Source organism: Pteropus alecto, unplaced genomic scaffold (assembly GCF_000325575.1).
Source record: "Pteropus alecto unplaced genomic scaffold, ASM32557v1 scaffold20, whole genome shotgun sequence".
NCBI classification, from domain to species: domain Eukaryota; kingdom Metazoa; phylum Chordata; class Mammalia; order Chiroptera; family Pteropodidae; genus Pteropus; species Pteropus alecto.
In genome coordinates, this window is record NW_006436298.1 from 12,536,879 (window position 1) to 12,552,515 (window position 15,637).

General features: G+C 35.9%; 1 protein-coding gene across 1 annotated transcript in view; it reads right to left on the reverse strand.

Annotated features, from left to right (window-relative positions):
• Nucleotides 1-15,637, reverse strand: part of ARSB (arylsulfatase B) — a 142,490-nt gene that overhangs the window by 49,941 nt on the left and 76,912 nt on the right. The window contains exons 6-7 of the mRNA XM_025047766.1: nt 13,458-13,701; nt 530-600 (exon numbers count right to left, since the gene is read on the reverse strand). Coding sequence (XP_024903534.1) covers nt 530-600; nt 13,458-13,701 — 315 coding nt within the window. The remainder of the gene's footprint in view (nt 1-529; nt 601-13,457; nt 13,702-15,637) is intronic.

A 15,637-nucleotide genomic window follows, 5' to 3' on the forward strand; every position in this document is an offset into this window, starting at 1 on the left:
TCTTTCCCTGGAATTAATAGGGCTCCTGATGGGTTGATTTAGGCAGTAGAGAGAATCAAACTAAATTACTTCCAGGATGTCTGGGTAAGTCCCACTTGTGAGACACAGTAGGTACTCGGCAGCACCTGGCAGCTCAATTAGATAATGTAGCTTATTCATTCCAGAAAACCTTGAGTCTTCTAGAAGCCTGGAGCTCTCAAATAACAGAACAACAACAGGACATTTACAGTGAGAAGGAGCTTCTGAGATCTCACGGGTTCTTCTTTTAAAGATGGGAAAGCTGAAGCATGGAGAGTGAAAAGGCTTAAAGGTCTCACAGCTAGTAAGCAGCAGAGCCAAGACTAAAATTCACCCTCTGTGGCACCAAAGCCACAGTGAGATTAGGACCACAGTTGCCATGGAGAACTGTTTACCTCTATAGCAAAGTCAAGTGAAAAAAGAGAAAGCTTGGCTAGAGACACATTAGGTGAGAAAACTACCTTTGGGAGCCAAGCAGATCCAGTTTAACTGCAGTGAACAAGGTACTCACATGGAGAAGCGTCCACAAAGTTTGGGTCAATGTTGTGTAGCAGCTCCATTCTGGGGGATGGGCTTCCTTCACTAGAAAAGAATTTTTCAAGGAAGCATTAATTTCCTCTCTCAAATGGGTATGAATGATTTTAATACTTCCTATCTTGTACTTGTGGGCAATAACAAACCTGCTAGTTAACACGAATTCAGGTCTCCAGAATCTGGTTGGCGCATATATCTTCAAGCAGTCATCATCTGTCTACGTTATAGCAATGACTGAACATTTACATAAGAACTTCAGTGTCAAGAAAATAACAATTTAAAAAAATGAGTCTTATGACTTTTTGTAATAAACAATGTGGCTATATTTAAACATGACCACTCTTCACAGCAGTAAAATGAGAACTCAAGTCATCTTGTGTAAACTGCATACTGAATCCTCGCAGAGAAATGAAGAGCATCTGCCAAGATGGCAGCATCCATATTACAGATGCAACATGCCTTTTAAATACTAGACTGAATGAGAAAAATTAATGTCTTCCATATCCAGATCTGTAACATGGAACTTATATTTAATACAAAGACATGTTAATTAGCTATATCTCTTCAGCATTAAAAAAAAAATGTACATGCAAATACAATCACAACTTACATTAGTGCTGAAAAAATACTTAGAGATCACTTAGTCCAAACCCCTCATGTTACAGATAACATAGTAAGGTATTGGCCAAATAATGGGTTGTGTGACTCTCAAAATAGTGTTCTTAAAAAATTGAGAGCACAAACAGCATCAGATGTACGTGGGGTATGCATGAAGTACCCAGTTCATTTTGCTAGTATACACTCAGCCTCATAGAAGATCTTAGATACAATCTCAATCATTGGGAGAGTACTGTGGCCAACTTGACAGTCCAGGAGAAGGTTGCCAAGTACTGCTAATACCCTGAGATTTGTACACATCTGAATAACCAGTTAAGGCCCCTGATATAACCAAGAGGCCATGTTTTCAGGTGGCCAAATACCCACACCACAAACTCTACAGCAGTAGGTTTGGAATTTTAAGGACCATAAAATTTCAAAAAATCTGGGTCGTGACTAGCAACATTGTATTTGCCAAATAAAGACATGTTAAAATAAAATTAATTAAAAACAAAACAAAAAAAACTCCAACTACCATTACTATTATTTTATATATTCTGGATGCAAGTCCCTTATCACATGCATTTGTTAATATTTTCTCCAATTCTGTGGGTTGTCTTTATGCCTTCTTGAGAGCATCATTTGCAAAACAAAAGTGTTAGCATATAATACAATTTTCGTCCTCAAAGGTATGTGTATCTACATGGGTTGGAGAAAAAAAATGTGTTTTGTATGTTCAAAAAATAGTTTTCAGCAATATCAACGGTGTGATCACTTGTAGAATAAATTTTGACCTTATCAACCTCATAAAATGATTATGTGATTGATTATTGCTATATTACAACATGTATTAGTGTCTGTATTTCATATCTATGTATTTTAGATAATGACACAAATATTGCAGTATTTCCTTATTCTTTTGTACATTATACTGTTCCTAAGTTTCATTTCCGTACAACAAAAGAGGACAATGCCAATTGCTTCAATAGTCTATGGTCTTACTTCTGACCAGTTCCAAAGGCCTCACTCTCTCATGTTCTGAACAGCATCGTCTTGAAGGGCATAGCCTTTTGGGGTTTATATCTCAACTGCACAGATTACTGGCCATATAAACTTGAGACTTATTTTTCTCACTAGCGAATTATAGATTAAAGTACCCACTTACAGAGTTGTTATGAGAATTAAATGAGACAACATACGTAAAGCACTTGACACAGTGCCTAGGATAAGTTAAATGCGGAATGGCTGGTCTCTTAAAAACAACAACTTCCACTGCAAAATGTGGATCCTGACTCAGCAGACATGGAAAAAATATAACCACAGATACAAGACTAAAACCCAAGACACAGATACAAGAATAATAATGTAAACACAATGGAACATTAATAATTCTATCCATTCTTCTTGCTGGCAAGAGTTCCCCTTACGAAATACACTGATATAGCTATAACTTTAATTTCTAAAACATATTATTATACTTTCTCCCATGTAAGAGTCTCATTTTAGAAAAGTATCAGTGTCAAATATAGCTAAGTCACACAGTCTACTATGAGCTGCATATAAAAACGGTACATTACAATCTGTTATGTAGGAATTTTCCTTATTTTTTGGATTAGGCAGATGGCATTGTTTAGCTGTACATGCAACACTATCTTCACTAGACTGTTGATTCTGTTTGTGAAATGAAAATCTCTGAATAACGACTGATGATAATCACACGAGTTCTTTGTTTTAAGGTGAATCAAGGTAAGGAGTGTTTTTATTATGGCAAATGTTTGGGCTGCAGGCTGATAGAAACAAAGTAAAGCTCTCTAATTAGTTCCTTTAAGGTAGGCACATATGAGACTGTTAGAGGATCCTTACTGCAGTGTTCACCGCCTGCCCCAGCATACATTAATGGCTACGAGTAGTCAGTAGACAAAGAATTAAGTAAAGAGAAAGAAGTGAACAATGACCACTTAACAGAGACCTACTTCTAAACCAGTGAAATGGGCATGTTTCATGCATGTCTATGACAACCAAACTGGAGATATTTGGGGGCTTGGCTAGGCTAGTTAGAATAATAGTGGCTAGCATTTACAGAGCATTTATTATGTGCCACATTTTAAATGTTTTACGTGTATTATCTCATTTAACTCTTGACATTATGATATAGACACAACTTTGGCATGCTGCAGTTAAGTAAGTTACAAGATTACAAGTGATTAAGCAGGTGATAGAATTGAGTTTGAAACTCAGGCAGAATGACTCCCAAATTGCCTACTCCTAACCACTATGCTAAACTGTCTCCTTAGTGAAATGTAGACATGGCCTGTCTTCTTGAATGTGTTATATTTTCACTCATTTAGCTTATTTTTAACGTGGCACTAACAAATAGCTCTATTGACTTCAAATACCTCTATTAATAAGAGTTAATCATTTTTCTCCATCCTCTTAATGACTGATATAAAATAGTACACAGTTAATTTCTCTGATGATACTTAAGTATTAAATTTTAATTTACCTCAAATTTCCTATTTTCTGGATTAGTTTTTTTAAAAAAATAGGGAAAAGAGAAACTGATCAGTGACTAGTTTCCAATATGCTATGAATATTTTCTAAAAGTCTACAGTTTCAGACACTGAGATCACAGCACTGTCCATTTATAAATAGAGTTTCCAGTTTTTGACTTTAATTTTCCAACTAGTTGAAGGGTGGGGCAGTAAAACATTTCCCATAAATAAATGAAATGCTATTACATTCCATACTTCTTTTACCACTAGCTGCTGACCATCTGTCATAAGACACACCCTGGAAGGCAGTATCAAATTTTTAGAAATAGAAATAGTCATGGTAATATTTTCTGAGATAAAATTTTAACAAAAAAGTCACTAATTAAAAAATTCAAGAAATACCCACAGAGTAACATGCATCCTGTTAACTCTTTGTAAGCATCTTCATCGTCATTTTCATCTTCACTTCAAGCTACAGAGCTGTTATTATGTTCTGGACACTGTGCTAAGTGTTTTACACATATTCTTTCACTAAATCCTCACATAAGTGCCTATGAGGCAGGTACCACTAATAGTGCATTTTTACATACAAGGAAATTGATGCTTAGAGATGTTAAGCAACTTTCCCAAGATCACACAAATAATAAATGAAAGAGACGGGATTTGAACCAGATCTAACCACAGAGTTCACATTTTTAACTGTTATATTAGTGAAATTAATCCCTTAGAGTACTTATTTTCTTTCTTACTTGGGTGTGGGTGATATGGGGTTTGCATAAATCCCATGCCCCTTGAAAAATGATTTTAACATGAAAACATTTATCACAAATAAGGAATTTAGGAATAGAAATGACAAAATGTTGATGAAATTTGATGAGGAAATATGTAACTTAAATTCATTTTATATAGTTATACCTGGGGAGATAATTTTTCATGTACATTTTTATTAAGGAATCAGTAAAATTTTAAATTAGGCTACTTAAGAAATAAGGAATATAAAAAATAATGGAATCATACCCTTCATATGATCTTTTCCTACTCATTACTGTAAAATAACTGCTAGGACTTCTGGGTTAGTATCTGGGTGGACCAGCAGGGCCTAATATGCCTTTCTTCTAATTTCCATTATAAAACCCATAAAGAATTACAAAGAGATGAAAATTGGCAACAGTGTTGGAAACTAAAGAGAAGACCAGATGCCAAAGTCCCAAGGGGATTCTCACTAATGCCAATGCTGAATAGATTAACAACACATTCTTGGATTCTACTATAAGCATCAAAACCTGATCTCAAAGAAAATAGGAAAAGATGTCTCACTGTATCTACCTTTAGCTAGAGGACTCAGAGGCCGCACGAAACAAAAAATGGGCAATGATCTCTCATTAACTGTCTTCAGAGCTAGCCCATCATGCCTTTCCTTCCTCACCCCCAGCAGCATCTCTCCCTATGTCCATCCAAGCAGCAAACACCAGACATTATGGAAGGAAACAGAAGAGACTAGCATGATATGTAGTTTTTTAGAATGTAGCACCTGACTACGAAACTATCTGAAACAACCTGCAGAACGCTACATACTACGGACATAGGGTAGAAGCTCTTCTGTCAAAAAAGGTGAAGTAGGGAATCAAAAAATAACACATCATTCCTTAAATATTTTGCTTTAACGTATGTATGTATTCACTTGGCAGTCTCTGAATGCAGAGCCACTAGTTGGAGTTCCCTATCATCTTTATTTCATAAACCATATTTATAATGTTTCATCTACAGTTTCTAGTGCTGTTTTTCTTAAACTGGAGCAAGAGCCTAAGAACATGTGAGTTTGAAATTCCCATGGAATACTGGTGGCCATCTAAATTTGAACCTCTTCAAACATTCTTTTGAAAAACATATTAAAAAAGAAAGAAAGTAAATCCACCCAACACCCGAGCCTACGACATAAGCAGGGGACAGAACATATTTAAACCCTGGATGGATATGAGAAAATAACCACTTGAGACCTGAAGGACGGGTGCTAGTGCTCATTCAGGACAGAGTCAGGTTGGGATTATGCAAAAGACGGTGAGGAGTACAGGAGGGGATCATGTTTGGTAAAATAAACCCCAGAAAGCTGAATAACAAAATGCTGATACACGTCTGAAACCTGGAGGGTCAGAGGGCTGGCTACTGGGAAGTCAAAAGGAAGTGGCTTGGAAAGTGTGCAGGATCAGCATGGCAAAATCGGGCAGGCACCAGTTCTGACAGGAGTAGTCAGAGTGTCTTTTGGAAGGTTGATGGTAAAGGGAAAGGAGGAAGAGGCAACAGATCAGGGTCCTGATCAACATAGAATCAAAAGAAGACAGACCAGAAAGGAATAGCACTTGTTAAAGAAACTACTTCATCGCAGCCATAGAAGAAGGTGCCCTTGAACTAAAAATTAAACTTCCAAATTCTACCCCTAAAGACCACCTGTTATTGTGGGTCTAGGAAAAGCTAACATACATAAATATAAACAACAACAACAGAAAACACAAGGATCTAAACAAAGCTGTCATATGAGTTTAAAAAAATTGCAAATGAGAATTCAAAACTTTTGACAAATGAAAATGTTCCCTTGCTATGGGGGGTGGAAAAAGCCACAAAGCAGAAGAAAACTGTTACATATTATTTTGCAATGAATTAAATATAATTGAACCAGTTACTGCTAATATAAAAAAAAATATTGTGAATCAAAAATTTAAAAGCTCTGACACCAAACTAAAGGAAGCGACTCAAAGAAAAGACAAACCTTCAGAAACGAAGGGATATTATATATTACTGAAAGTATATGAAAGTATGTGAATAAAAATGAAAAGAGATATAATAATCAAAATAACAAAATAAAGTAAAAAGGATCAGAGAGAAACTGATAGAAACAAAAGATATATAAATAAGATTCAATATTATCTGTAATTAGAGTCCCTGAAGAAGAAACACAAAACAATGGAACATAATATTTAAAACTACAATTAAAAAAATCTCTGAATAAAAGACCTGAATGTACAGATTGAAAGATCTTACTGTGTATCTGGGAATAGTGACCCCGCATAGTCACCTTTGAGATATATCTGGTAAAAGTCTTAGGCTTTAAATAATAATAATAGTGATAATAAAAATCTGGGCCATCAGGCAAAAAGACCAATTCACTTGCAAAGGAAATAAAATCAGGTTGACATTAAACTTATTAACAGCAACATACAAAACAAGTAGAGTGGGGTGACATTTTCAAGAAATTCAAGGAAAGACAGTATGACACAAGGACTTTATATCAGTTGAACTGTTTTTCAATTCTCAAGGTTGTAGAAAACGTTTTAATAGACATAAAAGAATTCCAAGAATCCTGAGAAACCTAATAAAGAATGAATTCCTCCAACTAAGAGATAATTTAGAACACTTTAGAAATGGGCAAGAGGTTAGCATGTAATATTTTATAGATCTAAGACAAAAACAAAACTGTGGATAAGGATAGAAGAACAGTATTATAATATATTATATGCTCTGACAAAGTAGAAATAATACAACTAAAAATAAAACTGGAAGAGAAAAGCAAGAAAGAGTAAAGTGGAATAAGCTAGTTGATTTTCTTATAGGTTAAATGGTAGTCAAAGATGCCATTTAAAGCTGACAAACCACATAGCAGAACCTAAATTAAAAAAAATAAACTAAGAAAATTATGTAGATATTAGTATAATGGTGAACACTAGAATATAAATCATTCTAAATATAAAAGAACTAACAAACAAAAGATAAAAGTAAATATAACATAAAACAATAAGACAAAGCTAAAAATAAAAATACCAGTCATAGCAATATATAGAAACTCGTCTCCTAAAATAAAATATTTTCTGACTGGATCACAAAAAAAAATCTAACACTATACCTAACAGCTACAGAGTACACATTCTTTTCAAGTCCACATAGCATAGATACCAAGAAAGACTGTATGTGGGGCCAAGTGTCAAATTTAAAAGGACTGAAAAAATAAAAAGTATGCTCTCTGGCCAAAACAGAATTAAATTAGAAATCAATATAAGCAGAGAAAACCTGAAATATTTGGAAATTAAACAATATCATTCTAAATACATGGGTCAAAAAATAAATCACCATTTGTACCATTCCTACCATTATACTCTCCAACAATTTTGACATGAACTCTACCTTGTCAGATGCCAAGATTGCAATCTCGGCTTTCTTTTTTTAAGGCTTTAAATTTTTTTCTGGTTTTACTCAGAAATAACTGACATATATCACTGTACAAGTTTAAGGCATACAGCATGATGATTTGATTTATATATTGTAAAATGACTACACAATAGGTTCAGCTAACATCTGTCTTCTAATATAGATAAAATAAAAAGAAAGAAATACATAAAGAAAAAAATTATCCTTTTTATTTTTGGGTAAAACTGGTATACTTTGCTGTAATAGTGTTTACCAGAAGACAATACAGCAATGTCTATAGAACGTTGAGGAGAAAAGATTTGACAAGAATTCTTTGTCAAATTATCATTTATGTTTTAAGGTAATAGATATTTTTTCACATACAAAGATTAAAAAAAAACCTTACGATTTACATACCTCTTCTGAAAATTACTTTAAAGTAGTAACCACCCAATTAAAAGATTAAAATTAGGAAATGAAGAATAAGGAAGATATGTAATAAAAAGTGTTGGTAATATTAAAGGTAATAAAACATAGATCTATACATTTCTTTCTATCTATCTATCTATCTATCTATCCATCTATCTATCTATCTATCTATCTATCTATCTATCTATCTATCTATCTATCAATCATCTTGAGTCTTATCATTGCCCTAGCTTGATACAGTTTCTAAGCCCTGGTACAGAAAGGGGAACTGAGGAACTGAGGCATAGCCCAGTGGACTCCCTGAGTTGAAGACAGAGCTGAGAGTCCAGTGAGACCAGGGCAGTTAAAGTTCATACAACAGAGTAACAAAGTACCAGAGAGGAGAAGGCTACACAGAAAGAGATTTGCAAAGGGTCCCCTTAGAATACTCAGCTGAGCACTGATCAGTTGTACGTGAAGCTAAATTTTGTAAAGGAAATATAATGGAGAGAGGTAGATAGCTACTTCTACCAGGTATTTAAATATACTCTAAAAAGACAATGATTACCAGCCATTGGAGAGGTGCTAGCTAGCATGAGAATGGCTAAGTCAGTAGACTAAAACAATGGCACCAAGGCAGATCACAGTACTAGTAAGAACTGAAAACATAATTAAAGTGATACCACAAAATTTTCACTAAATAGGAAATATTATTCAATAATAACAAAATTATTATTCAGTAATAATTATTCAATAATCAGTCTGCATCATTTTGGTAATATTTGGAATAAAGTATCCTTTTAGTTCAGAGGTTCTTAACTTTTGACTCATTGACTACTATGCTTCATTGGGCTTCATGATTCTATGAAAGTGGGGTGAATAGTGAGTACTTTGCCTTCAACTTTCTTCTTGGAACTTAATCCATGGGGGGAAAGTTTTTATAATGTCATATTGTTTTTAAGATATTTTACATCATCAGATAATATTTCATATTGTAACATATAGAAGAGTTCCCCATTGATGAGAAAGAAAAAAAAAACATTCCATCATTATGATCAGGGGCTCTGCTTTTGTTTATATTAAGTTTAAAGATAAAATAAGTTTAAAAAACATTATAAAGTCTGAATCCCTTGAAATTTCTTCAAATAACCTTTACGCTGGTTATTGAGATGAAAAGCAGAAAAAACATACAGAATTGGAAAGAGCTTGGAGGAGTTATGTCTCCTAGAAATTACAAACATGGTCTTTGGCTTGAAACAGGAAAAACTTAAGGAGCTGAAGGAGTTTCTGTTGAAAATAATGTCATCACTCCAGAATTGTTATTTCTTCTATCATTTTAAAATTCTGAAGCAGGTCTAGGAAGATTGATAACTATGCAACTAGTGAAACCTCTGATGCCCTCAGCACGGCCAATTCTTTTTCATCCATCACTGGTATTCCTATTTCATGAGGCCCTCTTGAAATTTTCAAAAACTACCATCACCCTGAAAATAGAATTTCCAAGTAAATATCTGACTGAAAACAGTTATGGAACTCTGGGTACAGATCAAGTGTCTCTGGCATTTGGCTATCCATTTGTTTTTGCTGCTTTGGAAAAAAGCTCCAGATGTCAATCTGACTGATCGCTTTCTATGTCAGCGGGCATGGGCACCAAATGTTCTGCCACTGATTCTGAATGAAGATTGCCTAATCCTGTGAGAAGCATCAACTTCATCAGGGCCAGAGGGATGAATCATTTTTCAGGATCTTTTAACAAGAAATGGGTTCAGAATGAGAGCGGATCGTTACTTACTGAAGATTTGCTAGATTCCCACAAGAAAGTCTTAAAGTACTTGATTAAACTTTGGGCAGAATTTTTAGTTTTTAAAAAATAGAAAGGGAACATCTACTCTTTCATGGTTTAGCATATCTGGACAATATTTTTGGCCATATCTTTTGGTTAAAGCCCTGCAGTCAATATTATGTATGCGGCTTAAGAGAGAGGCCCTGTTCTGTAAGAGATCGGTCACTAGGAGCTCAGTGTTCTTCTAACACTGAGGAAAGACCTTCTGCAATCTGGAGTTAAGGGGACCAAACCGTTTGCAATTTTTCTGCAGGCAGAAGCAAACATGTGCCAAACTCTTAAAGGTTACTTCTGATCAAGATAATCTTAAGATTGAAAAGTGGACTTATAACCCATCATTTGGTGATATGGATGAACATCAATCACTTGGACTTTGCCAAAGGTAATAACCTCACTGAACTGGGGGCAGAGGAAATGATTTAAAATGAATTTAACTGTTTCTCAGCTCAAGCCTACCTTCGTTTGGCAAATGGTACTACAGAGCTTTGATTCCTTTTGCTTGTATGCCTTTCCAAGCTAGGGTTTACAACACATTTGCCACCAAAACACAACAAAACACAAATAAAAACTGATTGCATGATACATATGTTGTCATATCAAATCCACTTCAAACTTTTTCCTACTTCTTTAAGTCAAATTTCAAGAACTTTCACATTGAAAGCTGGTGATAAGCTGAACTGAAGTTCAAGTTTTGCATTGCTTGGAAATTTTTGTTTTATTTCCTTTTTATCATAAAGTAGGTATTACTTTTTAGATTAAAAATGAATGAGAGGCATAGGTTTGCAAAGACTGTTCGTTTTTTTTTTTTTTTCCCATATTTTTCTATGTGAAATCAAGAGAAGGCTGAGACTCAGAAGGGCAGCAATGGAAGGATTAGGAAAGAGCATAAAGAGCAGAGATGTGTCATTAGAGACCAAAGCTAAGAAATCGACACTGTTGTAGTCCCAGTTACTACATACAGATGTGAAAGCTGGACAGCGAAGAAAGCTGACAGGAAAAAAAATTGATTCGCTTGAAACATGGTGTTGAAAGAGAGCTCTACAGATACCCTGGACCTCCAGAAAGACGAACAAGTGAGTCCTAGAGCAAATTAAGCCTGAGATGTTGCTGGAGGCAAAGATGGCAAAACCAAAGCTGTCCTACTTTGGGCACATCAAGAGAAGGCAGAGGTGTCTGGAAAAGACAATAATGCTGGGGTAAATAGGAGGCAGCAGGAAAAGAGGAAGATTAAATAGGGAATGGATTGACTCCATAAAAGAAGCCATAGGCTGTTGAGGACAGGACATTTTGGACATTACTCATAGGGTCACCAGGAGTCAGAGCTGACTCAATAGTACGTTACATACACGATCACATAGAAAAGAAAGTGTAATCAAGGTCTAATATCATAAAAATAAATTCTACCTAAATTTTTTTGCATATGTTCAGGTACTTTTTTTCCCTTTAAATTCAGATCTTTCAGTCTCAAAGAAGTCTAAATTCAAAGACCTGAAAAAGAAGCCTACTCCTCTGATTTAGATATCCACCTTGCATAACACAATCATCTCGCAACAAACAATTCAAGAATTACATGGAAGAAAATCAAACTATGACACTTAGAAGAAATTCAGATAAACAACATTTCAGGCTGAGATAAAGCTTTCTGAACAAAAAAGCGAGAGAAAATTTAAAAAATAAAATAAAATGGTCCTTTTCTAGCTTCATAACTTAATTTCAAAATCATTTATATCTAAGGGAAAAATCCAAAATGTAGACAGATTTTATGAAGAAATTGTTCATTATAGTGTTATTGATTTAAAAAATAAAAATCAATCTAAGTTAAAGGAACATTTAAGTATATCAAGGTACATACATATGGTAGAATTTGCATAAATGAGTGACGTGAGCTTGCACTGGGAGTTGAGAGCAATAGGGCCTGGTGATTTGAAGGGTGAATGCTTCATCTAAGGAAGATGGTAATTGATTGATTCTTGTCAATTGTTGGCTTTGTGGTCATGTAGGCCCTGTGCTGCCAGACTTTCCTATTTTCAAAAACATTTTAATTGGAAATAATTTCAAATTTATGGAAAGTTGCAAAAATAAAAAATAGTAAAAGAACACTGAAGCCCTTTACTGAGATTATTTTATTGTTAATATTTGACTCCATTTGTATTATTTCTGTGCACACACACTTATGGTGTGTTTGTATTAAAAATGTATATATACAAATGTAAATATGAATATATGCACATACTCACATAACTTTTTTCTGAGCCATTTGAAGGTATGTTGCATATACCTTTACACCTAAATACATCGTTGTGTATTTCCTAAGAACAGAAACTCCTATCTTTGAGGTGAGGCATCTGGAGCGGAATGAAGAAGGGAAAACCTGAGGAGGTCGTCTCCCCTGGCCACTAGGAGACCAGTCGGTCAGCCATTACCCCTTGCTGTAACACCAAACAGTGGTTGAAAACGATTGGACTAGACAATTGTCATTCCATCAGTAAAAGCAATATCTCCAATATATGTACATTCATTTATAAATTGGACATATATACTAATCTACTAATACATTATATACCTTATAAAAAACATATACTTTAAAAAAGATGACATAAAATTAAATATAAACACAAGTTTTAAAGTTTTCTTCTTGCACCCTCTAAGGTGTGTTCCTCCCCACTTTGGGGTCATTGTTCCATACTGTGGTGGCTAAAGAGGAAAAGGTTCCCACCATTTTCAAACCTGAGTCTGGGTTCTGCTCCCCAGACTGTATGTCCTTCGCATCTACCAGCTCTATCACCACACGCTGTTTTATTGCCTCCATAGTGCTTATCACTACCAGAAGTTATTTTGCTTATTCATGTGTTTACTTATATATTCTTCCCCACCCCTAACTAGAGTATAAGCTCCATGAGAACCAGGATCTTGCCTGTCTTATTCATCCCTAATTCTTCCACATCTAGAACAGTGCTTGGCACATAGTAGGTGCTCACTAGATACTTATTGGGCACAGCTACTCCCTGGCTCACATTCCAGCTCTTGCTCCACTGCATGGTCCTCCATTCTCCCAGCAGGCAATGGGGCAGATCCGCTGACTTCCTGCAGGAAGAAAACAATACACTACCCTACTTCTTAGAGAAACATCTCTGCTTAAAGACCTCCTGTAGAGGGTGAGCTGCTGAAGACAGTCTTCCCCTTCATGTAAAACACAGGCCCATCATCTCAAATCTAGATATTTGAAATATATATAGAATTATATTTCTAAAGGCATTTCTATTTTTTAAAAATCACTTATTTGTAAGCTATCATTTCCACACAGAGAAGCTATCATTCTCAACTCAGTTGAGTCAAACTGTTCTAGGATTACCTGTCCCGGGAGGAAAAAGAGAAAGATGAGCAGGTACCTGATGGTTTTCCACACGTCGAAACCATCCAGAGGCTTGGTACCATTCGTGCTTCCTCCAGCCAGGTTCACGAGAGTGGGCAGCCAGTCAGAAATGTGGATGAGCTCCCGGTTCTTCACCCCCTTCTGTTTCAGCAAGGGGCTTGTCACAAAGCCCACCCCTCGAATGCCTCCTTCCCACAGGCTCCATTTTCTTCCTCGAAGGGGCCAGTTATTGCCCCCCGCCAAAGTCTGCCCTCCATTATCTGAAACACAATTAGGTGTTGGCATGAAGATATCGTTAACTCTTAGATAAATTTTAGAACAGAAGGCTTCAACGTATGTTGTTACAAAATGGTACTTAAGAACTAAAAAAAGATCCTTACCCTCTCCTGGACCAACTACCCTCCATCACAAAAACATAACCAGAGCACAGTGTGGCATAAATCTGACATGAGATGATTAAATCCTCAGTGGACAGGGCCACTGAAAAACAAGGAAGTCTCCTGAGGGTAACTGCTTGGGATGGAGCCCTGTGCTAATCAACGCACTAGGTTTCAAATGCATATGTGCGGCTTGGCGTAACATAGGAGAATGAATCCAGGTAGGCTGAATGTATCCTCCTGGTACACGAAAACCTTTGAGTAAGTTTCACTTAGTGACTTAAAGTTCCTGATAGGTGGGACAGTGGACCATTTTATTTTACTCATGGAAAAATTTTCTAACATTTAAACTGGTAACTAAACCAACATTCTACTCTCTGGTGATGTGAATTCTTTCCTAAGTGTGAAAGTTGAAGGTTTCTCCAGTGGGTTAAAAGTCTCTGTAAACAGAGCAGTCGGGTGGAAAAGAATAATTGCAAGAAAAATTACTCCCTTCTTAACAGGATGGCAAGACAAAGCTTCATCGTGTGCTATGCCAGGGAAGAGAAGGGATTTTTGTTTTTGTTTTTCCCCAAGAAAACTGAAGGAATGGAGGACACTGGTGAAGCCAGAGGAGAAGTTACAAGAGTGACTGAAACTAAGTATCTTACCAGCTGGTTAGGGCTCAGATGTAGGAATTCAGCTGGATCATAGAAAGTAAAAAGTAGTATTTCTTGTGTAGTGAGGTTGTAGAATTATATTATCTCCAAAAGTATCCATACAGTTAGGAGACTAGATACACATTTTAAATAATGCTTATTTGCATGTATATTATAGTTCGCTTACACATTTTTTAGAAACCATTGTTTTCCAAATGAACCACATGAGGGCAGTATGACAAACCTGCTCTATAGAATGTTACATATAAAAATCTAACACAGAAACCAAGATCTGTCAAAGCCACAGGATACACATGGAAGGAAAGAGAACTAACATGTGGTAAGCACCTACTATGCAAGAGGCACCACTTTAATTTCACTTTCCTTCTCACAGAATCTGGAGTCTGACAGACCTGGAATAAAAGCCTGACGCCACTTATTAGCTCTGAGACGTGGAGTAATAGGCTGCCTCAGTTTCTTTATCTTTAACGTGGAGATAACTACTACCTCATATATTATGGTGAGAATTAAATGACACCATTTGTAATAATTGCTTGGCTGGGCATCTGTTACAACCTGAGCACTCAATAAATGCTAATATTTAGCATAACGAAATAGCTAATATTTAACCCAAAGAGTCTAGTATTATAACCATTTTGTTGCTTAAGAAAAATGAGGTGTGAAAAAGCCAAATCGATAAGTGGCAGGGCGAGGATGCAAACAAGGTCTGTATAACTCCCCAGGTGCCTTCTGCTCCCAGAGTGCCATGCTCCTGATGTCCTTGATATATTGGGTTTTATATCTATAGGTCACATAAAGCTTCACTTCCCTATGAAAATCATAAGCATAGTCAATCTCAGCAAACAGTGTACACTCTTCCTATAATACAGCAGAAGGAGAGCTGTTTCAAAGTGATGATAATTCCCTTTATAGGAGAACCACCTTTGTTGCTGGAGGATAAGAAATTTAAGGCTCTACTGCCACAGAGGCTTTTCATTAAGCCCTCAACACACCCAGGTTCTCTGTTCTACTCTGTGAAGGGGAGAAAAATCTTGAACTAGATTAGATAAAGGTAACAATTCTTTAACACAATTAGGTATTGACATGGGTGGGTGGGTGACAATCCTCACTTACTGTCACAGACTTACGAGAACCTCTCCTTAAACCCCACATCATTTCTT